The 21443-nt window shown below is 37.9% G+C and overlaps 4 protein-coding genes and 1 long non-coding RNA gene across 8 annotated transcripts in view; 4 read left to right on the top strand and 1 right to left on the bottom strand.

Annotated features, from left to right (window-relative positions):
- Positions 1-917: 917 nt before the first annotated feature.
- The window catches only part of mtx2 (metaxin 2), a 161932-nt gene continuing 141406 nt past the window's right edge, over positions 918-21443 (top strand). Inside the window, exons 1-2 of one of the 2 annotated variants that reach the window (XM_073047160.1) lie at positions 918-1056; positions 11015-11041. In XM_073047160.1, the coding sequence (XP_072903261.1) occupies positions 1005-1056; positions 11015-11041 (79 nt within the window). In that variant the 5' untranslated portion in view covers positions 918-1004. Of the gene's footprint in view, positions 1057-9001; positions 9130-11014; positions 11042-21443 lie in introns of those variants that run through there. The other variant, XM_073047161.1, reaches the window with a different exon arrangement.
- Positions 1038-21124, top strand: hoxd4a (homeobox D4a). Of its 2 annotated transcripts, XM_073047170.1 has the most exons (4): positions 1038-1056; positions 11015-11041; positions 15249-16226; positions 16644-21124. In XM_073047170.1, the coding sequence occupies exons 3-4, from the start codon at positions 15815-15817 to the stop codon at positions 16952-16954; spliced, it is 723 nt and encodes a 240-aa protein (XP_072903271.1). In that variant the 5' UTR covers positions 1038-1056; positions 11015-11041; positions 15249-15814; the 3' UTR covers positions 16955-21124. The 2 variants fall into 2 exon arrangements, with proteins under 2 accessions (XP_072903271.1, XP_072903270.1); XM_073047169.1 differs by lacking the exons at positions 1038-1056; positions 11015-11041 and adding an exon at positions 12807-12987.
- Positions 2059-6056, bottom strand: LOC140728441 (uncharacterized). The gene is made up of 2 exons (XR_012099068.1): positions 5911-6056; positions 2059-3719 (listed from the first exon to the last, which is right to left on the bottom strand). It is a non-coding gene; the product is annotated as an uncharacterized lncRNA (long non-coding RNA).
- LOC140728438 (homeobox protein Hox-D5) lies at positions 6283-8029 on the top strand. Of its 2 annotated transcripts, none has more exons than XM_073047166.1 (2): positions 6283-6850; positions 7214-8029. In XM_073047166.1, exons 1-2 carry the CDS (start codon positions 6343-6345, stop codon positions 7450-7452), a joined length of 747 nt encoding a protein of 248 aa, XP_072903267.1. In that variant the 5' UTR covers positions 6283-6342; the 3' UTR covers positions 7453-8029. The 2 variants fall into 2 exon arrangements, with proteins under 2 accessions (XP_072903267.1, XP_072903266.1); XM_073047165.1 differs by having other exon boundaries at positions 6289-6850; positions 7211-8029.
- Positions 11015-21443, top strand: part of hoxd3a (homeobox D3a) — a 25971-nt gene continuing 15542 nt past the window's right edge. Inside the window, exon 1 of the mRNA XM_073047152.1 lies at positions 11015-11041. The gene's annotated coding sequence lies outside the window, so the exon portion shown is untranslated. The remainder of the gene's footprint in view (positions 11042-21443) is intronic.

The following is a 21443-nucleotide window of genomic DNA, read 5'->3' as shown; positions in this document are numbered from 1 at the left end:
TCCACATACTGATAATCAACTTCATCTTTCTCACCTGTGTAGAAGGCACTACCGGAACTTTAATTGTAATTTGTCACTATATTTTTTGTTTGAATTAAAGTAGCGACCATGGTGCAGATTTTAACTCAGTGCTTCAGATTCCTACTCTTGTTTGCTATTCTCAACCCGGCCAAATAGAAAGGGCTCAGGAAATCATGTCAAAGCAAAATCCGGAAGCCGTCTGATTCACAATTACCAAGATTGGGAAATATGGCTCATACACGCTTCATTCTTTGCAGGAGTTATTTTCGCTTAAAGAAAAAAAACTTATACTCGGCGTAGTGAAAACAAAAGGACCAAAAGCTCCTAGATGATCAGATTGCGGGGGTTTGGTTGCTGTGGTGTGAAGTGCCCACTGTCAAAGGAGTTGATTCCCTTCATGTTTACGTTGCAGCCGCACTTCCGCCTGCATAGTTGGTTAGAATGTTCGTTACGATGCTCGTGATATAACAAATAGCTGTAGCAAAGAACTCGTTAAAGGAAACATGGCGCTTGCGAGCTGTACTTGCGAAATCCGCAAGGAATTGCAGCGAATTCCTTTTTGTTTGAAGAAAATTTACAACTTTGTAATGGACCTTTTACGAGGGAGTCGGCGTTCCCATTGGCTAGTTTTGGTCATGTGACTCAAGTAACTGCGTTCATGGCCTTTTCATGATTTCCCTTGTGAATATTTCACTGCATTCCGCTGCTAACTCGTCTCAAACCGTCTTTTCTGTCAGTATCTCCCCTTGACTGCTTTTGTCGTTGGTATTTGGCGCCAGCTGCTTGGGAAAAAAGGGAGACTTTCCGCTCTATTCGCGGCGTTCAATCCTTTTCTGTATAACTATGAGGAAGTCATTCGACTCATGCTGGGATTTAGCAATCTGATCTCTCTCACAGACCTGTGACGTCTGCTTACAGTCTTTCATTTACCCTTCAATTCGCTTTACCTATTTTAAGTTATTTTGATAATCGAAACTGTACAAATGGAATACAAAATCCACCTGGTTCCTAGTCTGGGGCAGCGTCATGAAACCGGTAAGTCTTCTGCTTTCGCTTGACCGGCTGGTGCAGATAGCGGTGTTGTAATGGGAGGCAACGACGTTGTCTTCGCTGGCTGAGTTCTAGGCAGCTGTTTGGAAGATCGAGGAAAGCTCGACATAAATTAATAAATACAAGACTGATTTTCAAACTGCGAGTGTCTAATCAGGTCCAGGTGGCCGACTGAGTGGAAACGGTGGCTGTGCGGCAGATTAATTAAATCTTTATTTTCCGCGATGAGGCTGAGAGTTGCGTTTCTTGCCCAGCTTTCAGATGATACCCTTGCTATTGGACAGCTGACATTTGTGGGGAATGGGCGAATTTCCCCGTTCAATTAAGTGTTATTAGTGTTATTTGAAAAAATATATATTTATTACTTTTATTATTCATGGCTCTATTTGGTTAACTTGCTGGACGACTGTCCAATGAACTGATGCATTGATTGGCGGCTTCAATATGTTTTTGCTGATCGGTGGTCATCCATGCTATTTTCTATCTTGCAGCCGAGGGTAGGAAGGTTGGTCTATTTTGCTCTGTCAAATAAAAAGTTGGAGCAATGAGTGATGGGCTTGTGTTAATGATCCTAATAAGTCTGTGCGGCAATCACTGGCTCTAGAAACATCAAGAGCTCTGGGATTGGGGGGGGGGGGGGCAAGAAATGTTTAGCTAACATTTTAATGATATTTTACCACGTGATAGTCGTTTGCGCAAATAAGCAGTGTTCTTACAGTAATTTTCCAGCGGTCAACATCAGACATGCTTTCAATATGTTAATGGCGAATAAAGGGACATAGATATTTCTAATATTTTGTGGCTGGGCAAATAAATTCGGTCTGAACATTTGGAGAGTTGTTTTCTGAATATGATATACCGAGTTGTGATTGTTCACATATTTGTATTGCATACAAAAGCAAGTATCTCTTTATTCTGGGAAATGTTTCAGATTTGATATAAACAGTTGCAACTTCGTGTTAGCAACTTCATAATAAACACAAGGAGTAAAAAGACATTGAAATCTTTTATTCTGTTCTAATTTTTCAATATTAATTACAAGAGTCTCCTAAGGAAATATACACAACATAGGGTCATGTTATTATAAGAAAAAATGTAAAGAGAATATTTTATGATTGTTTTTTTCTTAGCCAGGTGTTTGAATTTCCGCTGATTAAATATTCGGAAAGAATTGTTCATCATTTACCTGCAGTTTAAAACTTCTTTCTGAGTCAAAGATGTAGGAACAAGTTTTAAACTGCAGGCACTTGGTAGTCAACGTTATTTGACTATAAACTGATTTGTCTTTCAGATTCCAAATTATTTATAGGAACTGAATCTTTTAAAAAGACCAGCTTGATCCATATAGCATATAATTATATTGACTTTAATTTTCCGTTGGCCATTGATATTGATTAGCCAAGGGTTCTTTAAATTGCAAATTACAATTTTTTTTTAAAACCTTTCTCCTTTTCTTTCTGTGTCTGTTGGACAGATTTGAAATGAAACTCTGACCACTGGCAATTAGGTCACAATGCATTACTAAAACCAAATGAACGTTTGTGACGTTGTAACTATTATTTTATCGCGGCATAAATATTTAAGTATTTTTAATTGTCTACTTCAAGCACATTTGCCTAGGGAAAATTGCTGGCTAAATTATGTCAGACCGCGACAGTGAAGTGCACCGTACGCATTTTGCTTTATGGAGAAAGCATCTCGATCTTCAGGCAGTTACTGACTTTAATGATTCTCTGCAGTGTGTTTTCACATAATTTTCAAGATATCCGCCATCACTATAATTTGTGGAACAAGGAAAACAATCTTATGCAGCAGTTATTAATTAAGATATTTTATCTCAGTTTAAAAGTGAGCATATTAAATATTTGTTAGACTTTTCTCGTTAAACTAAATCTGTTTTGCATTAAGAATAAGCTGTCAGCTTTTAGATTAGAGTGAATGACTTATTGATTTTCCTCGTTGCTTTCTTCCTAATGAGACAAAATTAGGAAAACAAAACTCTTGAACAAAAAAAGTAAATCTTCAAAATAAATATAATTAGCAAGTTCATCTTTCTAAATCACAATCCCACCTACGATTTTAAGGTAGGACTACTTAATTTATTTTTTCAAGGCACGCCAGCAAAGGTTTCTGTGATATCTAAGTAAATGTGGATATTGTATTGTGTGGCGGGGGTGAGTGAGTGAGTGAGAGGTGGATAGAGAGATAGATAGAGAGAGGGAGGGAGGGAGAGAGAGAGAGAGTGTGAGTTTAGTTAATACCCATTGTATATGGAATCTTAAAGCCGAAGGGTTTTGCTCAGAATGCACTTCTATTATAGATGGTCAATGCTTAAATGTAATTATCAATTTCAATGCAACATACAAGATTTATTTTAAGTGGAAAAAATTTCAGTTCATTTGTGACTAAAGATAATCTGACTCCGCACAAAGCCGAGAACCTTTTAATTTATAACGTTCCTTTTCATTTTTAATATACAATATATAATTGTAAGTGTAAACAACTCCTAATAGGAATCCCGTACATTGAATCTGGTGTATAACTGGAATTAATTCAATGCGATCCAAGAGTTGCTCACTCTTTACAGGACAGACAAACGAATTTCCAGCTCGCGATCTTCTCCCAATTTTATTACAAGGCCCAACGCGCTGTAAAAGGGAAAATCAACAAAAATAATTAATATGCGGTGCGCGAACTGGTTTCTTTCTTCTATTGTACATGAACGGGGCTTACAATTAGGTCTAGTGGAAGGTCTAGTTACAAGCTATTCTGCGTCAAAGGATTTCAGAAAATGATGATCGGCCGTCTGGATTTCATTTTAGTTTAGCTTTACGCAGAACTGGAAACTCTGATTTTACTCAACGTTTCTTTTTAAAGAACAGTACAGGAAAAATATAATTTCTTCCATCGACTGTCAGGCGGCTGCTGCAGGGTCATATTTACCAGAGCTAGACGGTTGGATTATAGCATTTACGATCTTGGCCCATAATTATATGTATAAAAACTCACGAATCAACATTCCCCGCCGATAAATGAAAGCGAATGTTATGGTGTGACATATAATCTAAAATATCCGTTAAGATACCTTTTCTTCCCTTTAAACTTAATTCATCTCAAGTTATAAATTGCTCGTCTCTTTACTGTCATTGTTATGTTCAGAACACCTTCAATCCGGGCCGCCGCCGGTACTCCTGGGAAGCCCATAATCCTTCCAATAATTCGGAGATCTGTGCAGTTTCAGACAATGGACGGTGGGCCCTACTCCCGACCGTCTATTACTTCTTGCCTCCAGACATGAGTTATTTTACTGTATTTTAGCTCTATTATTTTAAGTAACCGCAGTACTTATAAGGCAGAGGAGCATTGAGAGCCTGATTTGCCCACATTACAAGACAATCGTATAAACACTGTAAATATATTCCTTACACATCCTATAAATCAAACACTGTTCCAAACTAAAATCACGCGCGCGCGCTCGTGAGTGTGATGGTGCAGTGGTCAAATAAACTAGGGATCTATTTCATTAATTCAATTGGGAGCACCCTATTTTAACCCCTAAAAGAAAGCACCCAAGCACCCAGCAGCAGATAACTGAAACCCACGTGCGTTACGTATCACTGAGACAATGGGCGGATCTTTGCCAAATTCTTCAGACTCAGATGAATGCAGTCATCGTTTTGACATCGTTTCATTACCTTTATTAGTTGTGCCGTTCCGGATCACAACCAAACATTTATAATTCGACTATTAATCAAAGAGGGAAAGGCAAACGCTGTTTTAAAGTAATATATTTATTGCTTTCGCGGTTTCCCTGCATTTGTGGCCAACTGGAATCCATTCGATGAGTCTGTAACTGTTGCACCGCTAAATCCGAAGAAGGACAACAAACCGAAAGTGCTGTCCTTGTAATTTGCACCATTCGTTTCTGAAATCTTCCCAATCAGTCTTGGAATTGCCAAACTACGGATATCAATCAGATCTTGTTTCAGATCTAATAGAAATATTCTGACCTACCATAGTTTATAATTCAGGGGAAACCACCGTGCAGTTGGATTGTACAAAGGGGAAAAAGTCTATAGCGCACTTGGCCTGAGTTTTACGGCGGTGGTTCTATCGTGGCTGGCCTAGACATAACTAGTCACAAAATAAAATAATATTTGACATAATGTAGATTCTTAATCATTTTTATTTATTTTACCAAGGTCTGATGAAAGCAGGACGCAAGTACTTAACTAAAATCTGGACTCAAGTGTCCAAAATTTACTAAAAGATTGATCACGTGCATGTACATTGTAAAAGCTAACTGTAAACGTTGTGAAGTCGATTCTTTTTCCTGTAAAGGTAAATGATTATTGGGTAGGCAATCTAAGTTCAGGATTCTACGAAGGTAACACTGCGTTATTTGTAAGCTTTAGTAATGTGTGCAATGTGTATAAATGTGAATCGTACATTCGATTCAGGTCATTACCTGACATCATAATTTCTCCGATACCCTTTAACACCAAGGAGAATTGCGCAGTAATAATAATTACTGTAAATATTTAGGATTGTATCCTATCAAGCTCTTCGTCGTGAATCTATTTACAGTGAACATCAAATTTTGAGGTCAAGTACATTGTTAATACAAGTAAAAGCGTTCCAATTCAACACAAATATTCTAAATGAAAAGATGTGTCTTATACAATAAAACATGTTAAATCATTTGGTAGCAATTTTATGGATCAACATTATCGCATGAAATTTTGAGTCTCAGGATAATCCCAGTTTATATAACTTGGCCATTTTAAGTAAACGCATGCACTCATTTCGTATTTATATAAAAGTTTTGCGTTTGCTCACCTATACGTGCCTCTGATGTATAAGTGATAATTTCAGAAAGCAGAAAGAAAATGTTATCGCTAACGATAATCTAAATAGTGAAGCATTGTAAAAGCTGAAACCATTCCGCAAAATACACATCAGTGTCTTTCAAATTCGCTCGATCGATATGAGCCTGGCTTTCTCTCTGTCTATCAGAAGGAGGCGCTGTAGGACAAGGCTCGCTAAATCATGGCACGCATTCTCACTGCATGAATTACCCCCAGGGTCAGGCACAAGAATTTACGACTGGTCAACAAAAGCACGTGATCTAAACTTATGTCCCATATTTGGTTGCATACGTAGGAGGCAGAGAAATGACATGTGCCTTTTATTTCCATATTTCATTATATATCGCTCGTTCTGGCGGCGAATAAACGTCTAAGAACCACAAATCAATCCCCTAAAAGGCAGATGAGTTCCTACTTCTTAAACTCTTTCTCAGGTCGCTACCAAAATGGCCACAATTATCAGTTGCAGAGTTATGGGAATGCCTCGTCTGTGGGCGAGCATTTTAGGGAGTCGACGATGCTCTCCGCCAGGTATGGCTATGATTACACTGGGATAGACCTCAGCATGACTCGTTCTAACTCAAATCTTCGTGGAGACAGTGAAAGGTCTGCTAACTACATGCAGGCGGCCAGTAACACCTTTCATAGTTCATCTGGTGCGAGAACTAAGTCTCCTGATCCTGCGTTCTGCTCAGGGTCTTTAATAAACCCAACTAACAGTACTGTTAAAACGGGGTCTACAGTCACAGGGCCAAGTCATTCATACCGCTGTGGTCAGGACACATCACCGATAACCGATGAGCATCTTAAGGGAACGAACAGCCCCAAACCAGAAAGTGGGCAACTAGACAAGGATTCAGCACAGCAGATGCAGATATACCCATGGATGAAAAAACTTCACCTTAACCAAGGTACGCTCAAAGCCGCCATTCTGCCTTTTCATATGCATTTAAATTTTGATCGAAGTATTTTTTTTAGATTGAGAAACAAAGTAACTTAATAAAAATGAATAAAGAATGATACTTGTAGAAGTCTTAACAGTTTGAATGAAATCCCAGTACAAGCTGTTGCTTTGACCAGTTACAGCAATTGTGCCAAGAACAGCAGCATTTGTGCATCAGCGATTTCCGTTAAAATTTAAATAATTTACTTACTCCAATTTACAGATCCCAAACTAATTTTGTTCTGCACTTATTTGTCTGAAATTGTATAATTTAATATAATTTAGTAATCTAATGCGTATAATAATTCGTCTTTAACTTTTTATTAAGAAGGCTTAAGTGGACCAGAAGGGAAACGAACGAGGACAGCTTATACCCGCTATCAAACCCTGGAGCTGGAGAAAGAATTCCATTATAACAGATACCTTACACGACGCCGGCGGATAGAAATCGCTCACGCCCTGTGTCTGACTGAAAGACAAATTAAAATATGGTTCCAAAACAGAAGAATGAAATGGAAAAGGGATAATAAATTGAAGAGCATCAATATCAGCCCTCCAGGAGGGCCTTAGCTGGTTACACCTAACTGGCTATAATATTACTGTCCTTTTCGTTGCAATGGAAATGGTTGTTTGGGCACATAAAATACTATGAGATACATTAATATCGTGTGGGTTCAAAATCTTGTCATCAATACACTTCATCAGTTGTCATCTACAGATGTTAAATTTTTTCTAAATATATATATTTATAATATCTATGCCTAATTCAGATAACAAGAAAGAACAATAAAAAGGTCAGCCGGCATAAGGCAGCCAAGCAAACCGTTTACCTCCGAGAGCAGAATGAAGTTGTTTTCTGTGTCCGGTTGCTGAACAAACCAATCTTCTACCGGTTGATAGCTTCGTTAAAGCTATAATTTGATCATGTTTTGTAAAGTTAGATAAATATTGTTGCTTTCGTCCTTTTTTTACATCAAAAGTGATTTTTTTTAAATCAGTGCTGGGAATCGTGGCTGTGATCCCAGGTATATCTTGTGATGTAAATTCTGTACATACATAATGTTTAAATGTCTGACTTTGTGCTAAATAAATGAAATGAATGGTGTTTTGTCTACAACATTGAAATAAACCCAGTTTTACCAGTGAACATTCTCACCTATTGTTTGCAGCTCCTGTCCGTGTACAGAACTCCTGGCAACAGGCCACTTGTAAAACAACCAAAGTCACCCTCTGCATTTCGCTTCTATTCATCCTACCTAATTCTTCTGAAGGTTCTAGAGCTGCGCTCGCCTTGATTGTTTTCTGTCGCATGTTGTTTATGTCAAGAATTCTTGGTGGAGCTCATACCTATTTGATAATCTGTTTTTTTTTAAGGGAACATTCCTTCGTTCATAAACTTCTGCATCTAGATTCCAGGAAGGTTGATTTCCAAAAAAAAAGTTTGCTAAGTTGTCGTCTAGTGGTGGAACAATATAAGTTGGCTTTCTAATAATTGGTGGCTATTAGCATTAAATATTCCGAAAATGTATAAAATCTATTGTTGGGACCTAGCTTTGGGGACCAGGGAGTTCTCGATTAGTTTCATTGCACTGATTCATTCAGCAGAAGAAACTGCAATGAGGAGTTAAACTCTAAAGCAGGAAGAAATGGTAGATGATTGAAGCAATCGAAATAGGAAACCGATGTCATAGGAAATTCTTAATGTCAAAAAGCAATTCTTGTTTGCGTTCCTAATCGACCCAGCTTTATTTCACTGTAGCTCACAAGCTATCGGTCACAGATGCTCACTCTATATTTACACTTACCAAATCTAATAGATCGCCGTGGCTGCCTAGGAAATGTCCAAACTGCGCCTTAAAATAAAGAAAACTCATTCTCCAGGGCACTCGTCCTCTGTGTACTCAGATATATAGCTTTATATTACTGGGAGAGCATTTCAATGAACATGGCTGTCTTTAGTGAAAAGAAGTTTTAAAGTTTAAGGGTTATTTATATGGACGCCACAGAGCCAGGTCCTGACTGGTTGTACAGGGGCACGTGACGCCATTAAACTTTGTTTTATGGTTAGGGGAGTTGACAAGCCAAAATATAATTCACATCATATATTAGGTTAAGAGCAGACAAGTGCAGATGGTTAGTGTTTTCGAGGTCTGTGGAAAGTGACACCAAGAAGCTGGCTGTCCTGTTTCGCCGTTATGCACTGTAAATGTCCAAGTGGTTTCTACCTTTGCGCTGGAGAAGCAGCAAGTAAGTTCTTTCTAGTCGGTAACAGGGCTGGTGGGCGCGTGACACCTGATGTCATTCGAGCCTCTTAGGCGCATGTACTGTTTCTCGGTTAGGCAAAAAATGTAGTCCAACATGCGTTCAGTTCCAACAGCCGTCTGCAATGAAGGCTGTACGTAATGAATAAGTACGAAATTAATATTGCAGTGAACTAAACAAGTTAATATTACGTATGATATTCTATTTTAATTACAGTTATAAATTGAAGAATGAAGTTTGTCACGATGGCTTAAGCATTCCGTTAAAGAAAAAAAATGAAACAAACATGAGCATATTATAACCAAATTGGAATAAAATTCTTTACTAATTTACAAATATTTCATGTGCTGAATAACGTTCATTACAATAAGAAAATACTGAGTACTTCCTGATTGTTGTAGGTTTTTTTTTAGTAGAACTTGTAGGATATTGATATACAGTACACCGAATACCAAACACTTCCTTTTTATCTGCGAAGCTGTCTAAAATATACCTGGGAGATAGGAAATATTTTTAAAAAGCATATCTGTACGTTATGCAAACAAATGTTGGTGACCTTTATTGAGACCCATTTTAATCTGCTGGTATTGTTTCACATTGTTAAATAATCTCATTGGTTGTAGATGCCAGGATTTTATTCACTGTCCCGAGGGTTTTGTAATCGATCACATTCGTTGCAATTTGCATAAGAAGTATAGAACAATGACGAACAAGGTGCTGCTCGTGTATAAAATAGTGAGCGGTCACTTTTTACAATTCTCTTCCGAAAAGGAACATCCTAATTTTTTAAAGTTGCTATAAGAGCGTTCCCAGCAAATGGGAGCAATGTTATCTGATTTACTCTTTGTAAAAGTAAATGAACAAACCTCGTGTTCCTGCTTACTGCTACACTTTGACATTATAAAGAGAAAGCGGGAAGCTTTGCAATCATACACTATATAAATCGGGATCCAGCTCCCCACCCACCCACCTCCCACCCACCTCCCACCCAACACCAAGTCCCCCAGATTCACGTAAGTAAAAAGAGAATAAACACTAATTATCACTCGAAATTTATATAGTTCTAAAACCTAAAATGAAAACTGCCCGCATGGAAAACTGAAAAGAAAGTGTTGGGCAGTGGATTAGGTATTCCAAAAAATAAAATCTGGTCTGTTAGTATTCCTTTAACCACCTTTAGTTTAGTGGTAAATTCTAAAGCTGTGCTTTAACATAAAAAACAACAGAAGTAAATATTTTTAAATTCTTAGAGGTTAATGGGGTAGATAAGCAAAACGCATGAAAGCTTTGTATGCTCCAGATAGTCAACGTCACTTGCACTGACAAAATAGCGATAAGAACACATGAAGAAAACATTTTTATGGGTGAATTATAGCGGAAAGATGATGTCATTTATTATCCCATGATCATTAAAAATCGATGCTTTATTTGAATATAGCTTCTTTTGAGATAAAAATTAAACAATCATCTTCCAATGGAAGAGCGAACCGAAAGGATACACCAAACAATGCTAATGATTACAATAATCTCACTGAATTGGTGAAATAATGCGCTATGTGAACTATGCTTTATTTTCTGCTTTCCTTGGAGTTAACTCAAGGAAACAAACTGGCACGATCAGACCAATTAGCAGGACAACGCATAAATGATCGAATTTCTATTTTCAATCCTGTACTTTGTAAACGCGGGTTCGTAATTCCACATATATTGTGATCACAATGACTATTTCTGACTTTGCAAGTAAAATATGCACCACGCTGCGGCGTTTGTAATGCTCCCTAAGATTAGAACATCCACCAGTGCTCATATTTTGCATTGGGTGCTACGTTATTTGATTTACTTAGCTTATGTTGTTTTGTTTTATTTGCAGACGTGACAGAATGGAGGAAGCAATGCAGTAAGTAGCTAAGAATTATTTCCTAATAATGTAGCGAAAAGCTGGAAACCGTTGGCCGTTTTGGATGAGAAGTTTGTGGAGAATATCGCTGTTGTTGCATTGTTAGTCTAAAAGGACTGGTACCTTGGATTCTGAAATGATTCTCGTAATAATTGTTCTGAACAGTTACATTCTTTTCTGATATTCTATTTGTGATAACGATGTTTGAGACATCTTGTAATTACATTTTATTTCCGTGAAAGGGGCGGAATTGTTGTACAGAGCGCGTTTAAAAGTTGATTATGATTAAATCTAATTACCTATGACAGTATGGTACCGAAGCAGATTTAGCTGGCTTGTTATTATGAACCGGCACTGCGGCACAGCGCCTCCCAGTGCAAGGCTGCATTTTTAAAAGGTCATTTGGAGGAAAGTTATTGTTCCGGTTTCAACATCTGCAAAAACGATTTGGCAAATGACGTGGTAATAATTATAGTAGATGTTTAAAGTTTACCCTTAATGAACTAACAAAGGCTAAATCAGATATTAAATATCCCCTGATATCATGGGCATTGTGTACATGTAGGCCAAACATGAGGCCTTGTGCTTACGAGAATTTTAGATAAAGTATTCGTTTAACGAAACATTTGTACTTCTTTTCTTGAATTATCTTTTCGCCGGCGTGCCTTTGTAAAATATCGTGGACAGTTTGTACAGGTTGACCAGGTCGTTGGGAGAATAGTTATTAATTAACGACTCAGTGTTTATACAATTCTTCTTTCTAAAATAGGGATGTGAGCCTGTACTTTATATAGTTTGTTAACAAGGAACAGGTCATGGGGATAATTTGACCCGATCATTTTAATTTTATTTATTTAAGATAAAAATGGAATCACCATTCGTACAACAACAAAAAAGCCCGAGTGTTTTACTCGTTAAATTAGACAGATTTGGCCCTTATATTGCAAAAGGACATCGTTGAATTACAATTTGGTCATCACAGAACAATAAGACAAATATTCAAATTCTGCCGGTTAATGTATCTTTTCACCTTGGGTATACTATTGCATCTTCACTCGGATAATCATAACTTCTACCAAGAAATCAAATCCAGATTTTACAGAATCTAACTTATCCACATGCGAAAGTTAACACAACCACTCTTCAACTAAAAGCATAGTTTAATCACCAGATAAACGTTGAGCAGCGACTCACTTTAAATAGGTCCAAATAATGTTTAACGGGGATTCGCAAAGCAACGGCCCAGCGCCATGGATCCATCGTTTCAGCACTAGTTTTGCAACGTGAATCTTTAGGCGTTGATAAATAATCAAGGACAATTGATGCTGAAAAGCAAAACAGTCTTGCTTATGCTGAACCGGCTTCTGCAAGAAAATGGCTTTCTGGGTCAGTAGAAAGGTGAACTTTTTAAAAATTCAATTTTGTTTTTAAAATCGTTGTACTTATACATAGGAAAGCTCTTAGCAGGCTGTTGACAATAATAGCTTTCATTGAACCACTGAATCTATAAATAAATATAGGGTTCACTTCCCAAACACTTACTTTGCATTGACATTCTCTAGGTCAAAATCTGCTAGATCAAAAGTCGCAGCACTTGTGTGGGCAGTTAAAAAAAGAGGTGAATTTTAATCGGGTTTGTTCATCAATAACTCTTTGGCATTGACCTGTCTGAACGAGTCGAGCAGTAAGGTGAAATGCAGGTCACAGCGTCTAACAAATATTAAAATGTGTAGCACCAATCAGCTTCACAAAGTGCGATAATTTGAACTGTAAAGAGATTTGGCTTTCGAATTATCGGATGATGTAATGATATCTGGTATTTTCTGTGCCAAAAGGCTTTTAAAAGCAGAATTCACTGCTGGTGCTTTCGTTGGCGCCATTGGTTGTCGAAAACTGTTAAGCTCTTTTCTTTCCTAATGCACTGGGGTAAATGAAACAAATCACAGGTAAATAAGATCAGCGACGTGATTTTTCTTTACAAAGGTAAAATAATTACAGTAATACTAAGATATTAAACAGAACCTGGAGTATTTGTGAAGGAGTTAGGCTCTTCTACCATAGAGCGTTGATAAAACGAAAAACCTTTGTTGTGCATAGAAAGAACGGAGAAATACACTAGTGAAGATACAGTTCCCAGTGAGAAAGTTCAGCTTTAGTAGTACATTGTAATTCCATATATCTCAGGACATTTAAGAGTAACTTTGGTGCTGAAGAACGCACTTATTCATTTTCGTTAGCGTGGTTTTACAATTGTTCTCGGGCTGACACTTGCGTGCCTGGCTTTTTAACTCGAAAGGGAAGGACAGAATTACCGTCAGTTTAGCTGAGCAGTTGCGTCGAACAGGCTCACTCACACACTTTGAAAAGGTCACGCGTTAGGTTGTAGTTAGAGTGAAAATAATAATGCAACTTTCCGATATGTTTGCAAATGATTTCAGTCTGACCCCGTGCCCTTCAGCCTATACCACGCAACGTGGCTGCTCTGGAGGCGCAGTGGGGACAGCCAAGAAAGGAACCTGTAAAGAACCAGAGTTTAGAAAACACCTTAGATATATTCGAACCAAATGGAATCTGATAAACTGGCAGATCAGATTTTATATTTTTCTCTGCATGTGGCCATCCAATTGCCTTGATTTGTAGCCTGATTTTGAAGCATACTGTCGGCATTTTTTTTTTGATCCTGCTCCCAGGAAATGAGCGAGATTAAGAATAGAACAAACAATTCCCATTTTCCTGGGATGTTCTCATTTTACCACAGTGGCAATGAGTGGCAAACGCTTTGCAGCAAACCAATATTTGTGCTATCACGTTTAAGTTGTATTTGATTAGTTTTAGCGATTGGTTAGACCGAGCTATATTTGTTATCAAATCCTGCGGTTTGTTAGTGGTGAGTTCAAATTATTAGCATCTGGAGCAATTATTGATTCACGCTGGGGCACTTAGTTATGTGAGCTGGAGCGAATCGGTACAAACTGTTTCCTATAAAATCTTTGTGATCTACGAAGGGCTCACAAAACACAGCAACAAATAGTAACTTCTGCCTTGTAAACTGTGTGCTGGAACTGGTTCAGCACGCTGCTACCGCCGAACAATGCAAATATAAATGTTTACTCACACTTTTTACCAAATTTAAGGGGTTAAATTGTAATATTTTTCAATGGCTAAACAACCACATGGTTTAACAAGAACTGCGCCTGAATTTAGTTTCTTATTTATTAATATTACACGTCATTAACTCCTTGGGGATCGCTTTCCACTGCAGTCTTTTAAACTATTTTACTATTGTGTAATTAGTCACCGAATTTATTTGTAACCCGTCGTCTATATATACCCTGTAGAACCGAATTTGTGTGATGTCTCGGTCACAGATTCGTTTCTAGGGGAGTATATGGTCGATGCCAACACTACGAAAATCAGCTATTTGCACTTCGTGCCTTCTACTTGTTAGACTGATTTAGTTCTAGGGGATTATTAGAATGATTTGCAATAACCTTTTTTTTTATTTTGAACCCACTCATTAATGTTACTTTTAAATTTCGCCGCTCAGATTTAAATGCTTCTTTCGGCTACCCCATACCAAATAAATATAATGCTCAATGCGTTGATTTTTTAACCATTATTCAGAAAGCAGTCGATTCTAAACTTCTGGGCTTATTCTCCAGAAATACATGATTATTGAAACTTAGTATTTCTTTCTGAATACTGTCCGTTTCCATGGCGATGGCGATAAATTATCTGAAAAGACTGGCTTACAATTTTGTACCGCTTTTGACCAATTTACGGTGTTTCCGAATAACATCGAACCAGATAATGTCGTTGGTTAAAACTTAAAAACAGAATTATACACGTTGCAAATAAAGGAGTTAGAAATGCGTTACTGTGTTAGTTTTGAAGAGACAATAGGTCATAAGATGTGAGGAGAAGAAGAAAACGAATTTCTCAAGATATTAAAGCAAAAACGTTTGCTAGGGAGCAAGGTCATCAGATACAAAACTAGTTAAAACTTATATTGCACTCTACCAAATTATTGAACTTTCAGAGCGAAGTATTTTGACCTTACAATGTCCTTAAGCAACACGTGTAAAGTGTTCTACGTGATACTGAATGTCTTGCTCTGACTTTATCGGGAGTAGACCATGTTTGCCTTTGAATAACTTTGACCAAAAGACCTTCGTGCATCTGTAATGGCTGTAATTATTTTCCTCAGCTCCGTTATTCCTTTTTTTGGCTAACTGGATGCTTCCTTTGTCACCCTGCGTACGTTGGATTGCCTGCCGTTTCCTCAAGTACCCTCGCTATTGTCATACTGCTCTCGGGCGAAAACAACAACAAAACATGCGAGCACGCCGAATGCCCGGTCTATCCTTGATTTATATGAAAAGCGACAAGGAATGGTCGAAAATTCTCTTTGGACAAAAGAGCAAATTACCTGAGCAATATTCGGGCGCTCAGTGAATGATCATTATTCTCTCCAATGGAAACCGCAATTATATGCATTTTCCGGAAACTGTTTCAAATACTTAGTGGCTACTGGAAAAATAATAAAGGCGGTGCAGAATTTATTTTATTTTTTAAATCAAGATTTTCTGGACGAAGTTTGTAAAATTTGTCATTAGCTGTTTCCTTATCCGGGAATCGGGCCCAGCCCAACCATTGGCTCTCACAGTCACATGGGTGACTAACTTTATTCAGTTGACAGCAAGTAGGAGGGCTTTATGGAACGGGAAAAAAGACAACTCGAGAAAAATTAGTATTTTCCACCTTCAGAAATTAATGACCATGAGTTCGTATTTGATGAACTCTAAATATGTGGATCCCAAATTTCCTCCTTGCGAGGAATACTCGCAAAATAACTACATACCTGACCACTGCTCAGAGTATTACAGCCAGCCGCAGGACACTGATTTTCAGCACCAAGGAGTCTATCCACGGTCAAACTACAGCGGCCAGTCGTACAGCTGCAGCAACGCTCGGGGCTCTCCAGTGCAGCAGAGGGGTCATGTGCAGGCACAGCCCGCTCCTCAGAACCACCTCACAGGACAGGGGGAGCCCGTTGCACCGCTCCAAGTGTCCATAGCCCGGCCTTGCAGCCAGCAGCAACACAATACAAAGAATCAAAACGGCACAGCAACCAAACAGCCAGCAGTGGTTTATCCTTGGATGAAGAAAATCCACGTTAACACGGGTAAGGTCCACTTTTTAGTTCCCCCCCACCCCCACCCCTCCGCCATCGCCACCCCTAGCAAATATTTGTGACCCATTGGTATCGGTCTACCGTAAATAACTCCTTCAAAGGAGGATTTATGAGCGGTTTTTAAAAAGACCGGCAATTACACCCATCATAAATTTTTATTGCTGAGGAAATAGGCCGCTGGCCATGTGGCTGACTCCATGTGAAAACTCGAGTCTGAAAGTAACAGGGACATGTTATATCTCCGTTTCGCCAAGAACTTTAAAGTGATCCTTAGTAATAATAGATATTTGGACTTTTTAACAGGGGTAGTGTTAGAGGGATGCAATGTGCGTGAGGACTGCTGAATGGAAGCGGCTGACAAACTTTAGGCTCAGATTTGAATGGTTTTTGAATTGTTTTGTTTTTCAGTGAATCCTAGTTACACTGGAGGGGAACCAAAACGTTCACGAACTGCCTATACAAGGCAGCAGGTTTTAGAACTGGAAAAGGAATTCCATTTTAACAGGTATCTGACAAGACGACGTCGTATTGAAATAGCCCACACTTTATGTCTTTCCGAACGCCAGATCAAAATTTGGTTTCAGAACCGAAGGATGAAGTGGAAAAAAGACCACAAATTGCCAAACACTAAGACCAGATCGTCTAGTTCTTCTTCTGCTTCCAGCCAACAGTCACAAACTATTTCCAAGGACCAACAAACAGACCTCACAAGTTTATAGAGCAACATCTTATAAGTGGTTCTTTAAGTGTATATTAAGTGACATTTCCAGGCAGAAACTGCATGTACCGATAACGTGGCTTGTAGGTGCTTTCCTGTTGCTTTTCACGGCATTGAAGCGACCTTATCTTATACAGTCACCTTGTTCTTAAATATAGGTAATGAAACAAAAAAAAATGGTAAAGTTATCTTAGCTCCAATAGAAACGATTGCGACTCCAATAAGTGGGTGTTCTTACCATACAACACACCTTAGTAACCTTAATAAGTCCAGGGTCCTAAGACATGAAGACATGGTGAGGTATATGGTCCAGGAAGGTACATGTATGGTCTGCTAGCATGAAACTGAAAGGCTGCGAAGCTTGTTCATGGTCCTTTTTTATTTTATATAAGGCTCAGCGATTTGTTGTGGTAATTTCTTATTTCCACGGCTATTTTGCTCGTAATGTGTATTTTTGCGATTCCATCTCTTTGTGTATATTGTGTTGATATTCGAGATTTATAGTGATCAGGATTTAGACAGTGTTTTGTGGTTTCTTTATTTAAAATAAGAGAATGGTATTTGTATTGTGCTGCTGAATGGATTATTGTTACGGTGCAAGATTGCATACATTTTTATGTTCAAGAATGATACCAAAATTCGTACGCACTACTAAAGTTCGAAAATAAATTAGTAGTAACAAGCTGAATCGCGTGAGTAGTTTTCCTTTTCGGTATCTGTTTATATGTTTTTGTATCTGACTGCAGCTAGTGTTGCGACGCTGTCGTGAACAAATGCCACGAAAAGAGACCTTCCATATCCCTTTCTGTAAGAATGCAAAGGGCCCAAAAAAAAACCGGTGATCAATATCAAATACCCACTGCAACAACCGATGTTGTCTCATGTAAAGATTTCTGACAGAGAAATGTGCTTAGTGGAATACTGCAGAAGTACTTTGTGTTCAAGGCGCTTGTTAAACTCAGTTTCTCGGTTTGTTGGTTGATAAATGAGTAAGCTGGTTACACCAATCTGTGAACGTTTAGTATTACAAGTGGGAATGTGTTTCCTTTCATTTTTTTTCCAGAACGGATGAGCGAACAACAATACGACAAGGTACACAGTTTAGAAACAGAAAACGGGTCTGCACAAAAGATATTTTGTTTCGTAAAGAACCCTGTTCATTTTTCCAATCTATTAGTCTGCAGAGGCATATGGGTGGTTGATCTAGTGGGGCAAAGACAATAGCCGAGAATCTCTACAGTTAGGTAATTTACACCTAAACACAAATTGCCGAATATTCTTGTTTCTGTTTGTTGGACGGAAGCTAATGTTATGAAACGAGTTAGAACTTCCTGAAATATACGATTCTCTGTCCCGTGCCAACATTCTCACGATATCAATCAGAGGCAGGCTGGGTTGTAATCAAGATTTCGCACTTAGTTCCTTTATGTAATGCTCTAAAAACAGTCATTCATAGCATGATATCCAGATGCTTTGAACAGAATAACGTCTCCACTGTTCTAAGAAGGCTCAGCAGATGCTTTGATATACCTACTTGCTGCTTCGATTTTGCTATAACCCTTAAACCAAATGAATATATCAATGAATAATCCTAACAGCGTCTCTGGGTATGTTTAATGGAAGTTGTTGAGGAAACATCTAATCATTGGATGAGTATTCCCTCACCATAGGGTAGTTTTCTTTAATTTCTGATAGCCATGAAAGAAAGGCAGTGATGGTGTATCTCGCTCTGTAAGTACAATTGAAGGTTATCTTCTCGTGCTTGTCTTTATATCGCGATCAAACTAGGTGTGTTACATTTAAATTGTTTTGTATTTTATCTGAAGCGTTGGGGCTATGTTAAAGGAGGACGGGTACCCAGAGTTTTGCTTCACAATTGTAAAGCTAATCGTAGAAATGAATACAAAGGGATAAGGTCTGATGGGGTCTTATCTTCTCTTTTAAAAGGAGATTTTTTAAAAAGCGCACAGAAAATCGCCAACCGCAATCATACAGCAGTTTTAATATGACATTACATATTCACAAAGGTGCAAGAGTAAGAAAACTTATTTCCTCGGTATTTGGGCTTCAATCCGATTTTGTAGCATTCAGTAACAAAAGAAAGTTGCGATACCGCTGCTTTCCTGTCCCTTCCCTGCCCTGCAAGCTTGCAGCTGGCTTAGCTGGATATGGTCTGTTTGAAAAGGCGAATTCCACCATTCTTTTGTTCTTTATAGGGTAAGCCGTGTAGTTCTCAGACTTGCACATGACATTACAATAATATATCCACGTCTTGATATTATAAATGAGTGATATTCTCTATTCCATTTAAATCATTGTCTTCATTACAAAACCCTAAGGTTCACGCTTAGCAAAGATGTCCTTTTCTGACGCCTTCATGTTGAGAAGCTGAAAAGGTATTTTACTGAAGTTCGGCTAAACTGTAGAAACAAGTTCACCAAGAGGACAAATTTTCTATTCGATTAGCTGTATTTCAGCCTGGAGGACTGACCTCTAAACCCTTGACCTTTTGGACTCAATCCTACCCTTCGCCTTTTCTATGTGTTTTAACATAGACACTATCTAGTTAAAACAAAGTGAAATAAGTTCTCACGTATGAACTATTCTAATTTCGGCAACTGATAAATTATTCACCCATTCAATGGAATTGCACATTTTCGTACGATGCCCGTTGCCACCAAAACGCGCTTTCTTTGGTCTTCACACCTTTACAAAGCTGACATTTAGCTTTTGATTTCACTAGATCTCTGAGGAAGATGTAGAAGCAGATGATTCACTGGGCTTCAATATTCCTCTATTTCGAGAGACTGCGCTTGCACTCTTTCATTCCTGCTTGAATAAAGCAAGCATTCAGAAACACACCTAACCATTTACCACTAATACTTGCTTCTACGAGCCGCACTGCATTCATCTATACAGAGTGAGAATAAAACACCAAGTTATCACATTCATTTGCCTGCATGAAAATACCCGAATTCGCGTTACATTTGCATCGAATAAAAGTTTTGAAATCCAACAGTCTTAACACATAGCAGAAAAACACAAAAATGCAGAATGAAGCAAGAGTCATGCTTTGGAAAAATTCTATTCTGAAACACACTTGCATCCATATAATGGATAAAAGTCCGTATAATTTCGTCATTATTCAATTTTTAATCACAGAAGACACATTTTCGACACGAAGTGGACACAGATCCTATTGTGTTGGTGTTTCGGTCTGTCCTTTGTTAATGCTAATATATATCTCATAATCAACTTGCTGCAAGAGGCACCACTTCTCCCACCTCCCCCCACCCCTTTCAAAAATTCATTTCCCTCTATGAAAGTTAAATGCAATGGATCGAGCCAGGAAACGTGAAATTAAAAGTGTGTCCCTTAAACAGTCTAATCTCTAAACTGAGATCTAATGTATACGAACGATCAGAATGAGCAGTAATTAATAAAAACCATATGTCATATTTTCCTTGATACAATCTAAAAAAAAACACGTAAGTGTTTATGTTGAAAGGGACTGTAAACAGTATTTGCTTTAATTTTAGTACAATATATATCCCCTTAAAAAGTAGCTCACTTTTAGCCGGAGTTAGCAGCAAGGTCAATTGATAACGTCTCACCTTCATTTAAGTGCGTAATTTATCAATATTTAGCCTATCTAGCCACATGTATTAGTGCAGGCACCAGCTACAATTTATAATTCAAATGATTTAAATTCAGAAGCTTAATTATTTCAGCTATATCATTTGTCAGATAAATACAGAGTATTCAAACATAGGACGTACAGAACTTAAAAGTCAACAACATTATGATTTCTGAACTGGTATATCATTCAAAATTCATAACGTCAGATATGATATCAATCACAATCAATCATATAATATATTTATATCAATACTGCACAGCACAGTTCCCATAACTACATATTATCTTATATATACTCGTGTGTATGCATTTATGTATATTTCTGTGGAGGGAAATATTTTTGTATGCAGTCATGCATGCACATATGTGAACACATGTGAATATGTATTGATATGTTCCAATATACATGTGTATTTGTATGTAAGACTATATATACGTGGGTATGTATTAATCTGTAGTTGTGTTTAATGCATTCACTTGTATTTATATCTGTTGGTATCAAAGAACTAAAGAAAGGCATGGATAACCTCTACCACCTTTGATTGGTTTATTTCTTCAAATATGAAAACATCTTAAAATGGAGTTTAATTAGACAAATCTTAACAAACCAAAGTCAAAATGTTGTAAATCTGCCGCTCGCTTGCTTCGTTTCTAGCCTGGAACAAGAAACAGCTGAAAGGAAGGCAAAGAGTCAATACGACCATGCCATAGGCTGGTCATTCAAATTGGGACAAAGCTGATGCAGCCCATCGCCTCTAAACAGCCATATTTGTTGGTCTTTCTCTTTAGAATTTTAAAATATATTTGCCAACCTGATATTTCCCAAACGATAAAGACTTTTGCATTTTATG

The sequence above is a fragment of the Hemitrygon akajei genome, chromosome 5 (assembly GCF_048418815.1).
Source record: "Hemitrygon akajei chromosome 5, sHemAka1.3, whole genome shotgun sequence".
NCBI classification, from domain to species: Eukaryota; Metazoa; Chordata; class Chondrichthyes; order Myliobatiformes; family Dasyatidae; genus Hemitrygon; species Hemitrygon akajei.
Note: the sequence above shows the minus strand (reverse complement) of the source record. Positions and strands in the feature narration are given on the sequence as shown.

What these genes read in the sequence shown, in the direction of transcription:
- LOC140728438 (XM_073047165.1), top strand. Translation starts at nt 6,343, where the DNA reads ATGAGTTCCTACTTCTTAAACTCTTTCTCAGGTCGCTACCAAAATGGC. An exon ending in AAAACTTCACCTTAACCAAG is followed by an intron (nt 6,851 to 7,210) that starts GTACGCTCAAAG and finishes CTTTTTATTAAG; the next exon opens with AAGGCTTAAGTGGACCAGAA.
- hoxd4a (XM_073047170.1), top strand. Translation starts at nt 15,815, where the DNA reads ATGACCATGAGTTCGTATTTGATGAACTCTAAATATGTGGATCCCAAA. An exon ending in GAAAATCCACGTTAACACGG is followed by an intron (nt 16,227 to 16,643) that starts GTAAGGTCCACT and finishes TTTGTTTTTCAG; the next exon opens with TGAATCCTAGTTACACTGGA.